Source organism: Arachis ipaensis, chromosome B09, assembly GCF_000816755.2.
Source record: "Arachis ipaensis cultivar K30076 chromosome B09, Araip1.1, whole genome shotgun sequence".
NCBI lineage: Eukaryota > Viridiplantae > Streptophyta > Magnoliopsida > Fabales > Fabaceae > Arachis > Arachis ipaensis.
This window is the reverse complement of record NC_029793.2, coordinates 2,158,038-2,160,667: the sequence shown is the minus strand read 5'-3', so window position 1 is coordinate 2,160,667 and position 2,630 is coordinate 2,158,038. Positions and strand designations below refer to the sequence as shown.

The 2,630-nt window shown below is 33.3% G+C and overlaps 1 protein-coding gene across 1 annotated transcript; it reads right to left on the bottom strand.

Annotated features, from left to right (window-relative positions):
* On the bottom strand, window positions 731-2,255 carry LOC107618995 (late embryogenesis abundant protein 2). Its single transcript, XM_016321199.2, has 2 exons — window positions 2,091-2,255; window positions 731-1,362 (listed from the first exon to the last, which is right to left on the bottom strand). The coding sequence occupies exons 1-2, from the start codon at window positions 2,253-2,255 to the stop codon at window positions 952-954; spliced, it is 576 nt and encodes a 191-aa protein (XP_016176685.2). The 3' UTR covers window positions 731-951.

Below are 2,630 nucleotides of genomic sequence, written 5' to 3'. Positions count from 1 at the left end.
AATAATATTTAATATTATAAAATGTGAAAAGTCTGAATGTTATTTTTGAATAAAAATAAATTTATCTTTTATAGATTAAATAGGATAAGATCACTCGAGTTTGAGAGACTTAGAGCGAAAATAGAAGTATAGACGATAGAACACTAAACGCGCAAGTGGAATTTACGACCCTACCCTTCCATTATGACCCGTAAGAGGATGGATCTGAATGAAGTAAATGAGCGGTGCGTTTCAGGATGAGGCTTAATCGAAAAGGATCATGAGGATCCTCGTCCTTTCTTAGACGGTTTGTAGGTTTTTATTTGCTTTTTGGAACATATCGTCACAATTTTGAAGATGTCCAGACTCTACTTTATTGCTTCGGTTAATCAAGTATTTGGAATTTTGATATTTTCACTAATTTGAATGAATGAATACCAATTTTATACCATATTTTTTGGCTTTCCTTTAGTGTCAAATTTTTTGGCTTTCCTTTAGTGTCAAATTTTTGTTCCACGGTATCCCTCAACCTAATAGGTCAAGGATTAATTCGTCGCAATTTAAACTTCTAGCTGCATGTTTAATGTAATAAAAAAAATTGAACTTAGTCAAGGTCAAAAATTCATTCCTTTGGTACGCTGTTCAGTTTGCTAGAAGCATGACCTTGATCATCAATAAGACTTAGACTAATGATAATTTGCAATGCATTCAATAAATAAATAAATAAACAAAATAGAAACACAAATACCAATAAAACGAAAATCTCAACACTGATGGATTAAGATAATATTACGATATTATAACATGACATTTTTCTTCATACTTGCATATACAAAGTAGAAGAATTGTGGTACTAAGACTAGATAATAGTACATTCCTTCCCTCATTACTACTAATACAAGAGGGAAGAAATCACACACCTTATTGAAAACACCAAATTAAGAAAAACACAAACAATTTTGATTTTTTAAACTAGTGATCCCTTCTTGGGTGTTCATGTTCATCTTCATGTGGCGCCATTCCAAATGTTTGTTTCACAGCATCAGCAGCACCTTGTGCCATGCCTTTAACCTTTTCCCCAGTTTGCTGAAGGAACCCACCAGCATTGTCCTTACCGGCCTGGGCCGATTCCCTAGTGGCCTGGCCCATTTCTGATGCTTTATCTCTTGTTGCGCCAGCAGTGTTTTGGGCCTTCTCCCTTGTGTTTTGGGCCGTGTCACTAGTCCTGTCCCTTGCAGTTTGGGCTGCCTGCTGGGTCTTGTCCTTTGCTGCTTGGGCTGTTTGGGCTGTCTTATCCCATGCAGAATGGGCCTCTTGGGCTGTCTTGTCCTTTACAGCTTGGGCCTTGTCCCCAATGTTACTCATCATCTGGTTGGTCTTTTCCTAAATCATCAACAAATGCTATTGAGTTTATAATCTTCAGACTTAAAAAACAAAGTTGAGGGAAAAAAAAATGTATTCAATGTAATATATTTTTTCAATCGAAAATGTTTGGTAACAAAAAAAATTAGCTAAAAACAGCAATAATTTGTCTTATTCAATATTCATTAATTGTTACGACAATTAATTAATGCTAAATAAAGTAAATTCTGTCTGTTTTTTTATGTCTACCTAGCATAAAGAATGAATATATACATAAAATTACAGAATATTAACGTATTTGATAGTAAAATTATATTTTCTTTTCTAAAAAATTAATAGAACTACATATTTGATAGTAAAATTATATTTTATTTTACAAAAGTAATGAAACCCAAGTAACTAAGATGGTGACTTAGTTACGTGAAATTGATATTTAAAAATAATTTAACAAATTATTAATATCGATTCCTTCCGACTCTTTTTATGTATTTTTTTTATAGAGTTATTATGTACGAAAATAGACACTTTTTTTTTCCTTTTATAACTATTAAAACTACACGTGATTCTCAAGTTATAGACTTGCATTGAACCCTCAATGAGCAGAAAAATTCATAACTTACGAATTATTTATGTGAATATAATAATAATGTGGCTTTTTTATAATCAATATCTGGTGATGGATATATAATGAACATTTGAAATTGCATCATTGCATAAAAAAGACATGAAATATGATACTTTAGACTTACCTGAGTTTGGCCCTTGGCCTCACCAGTTCTGAAGCTTTGATCATGAGATGCCATATTTTCTACTTGAAAAAGGGTTACAGTTTGGAAGAGGATATAATAAGTGTCACTATTTGTGATTATGTGAATGCAAACAGTTTTTGTTGGTGGAGGTGGATTGAGCTGCATGCTCTATTTATAGAATCTGATTGGGGTGTGTATGATGACCACGTGTCCTACTTCATGACACGTGTTCAGCACGTGCCACTCTATGGCTACAGGGCATCAATTGTAGTGCCGAGGGATGGATTTGGATGACGCAATGAACGTGTAGAATTTTGCCACGTGTTCATAGCATTGAATTATCATAATTTAATAATCATTGGGAGACGTTGGATTTCATGAGGCGCACAGATGATGTATCCAACTATCCATAACTCATCATGCCTCATGAAGACATGAACTACACGCAACTGCTTCTTTTTTTTCTTTGTTTTCTTATATTTTTGGTTTGGAGTTGCTTTAAGAAAATTTCAATTTTTTCTTTAATGTTTAGTTTTATTT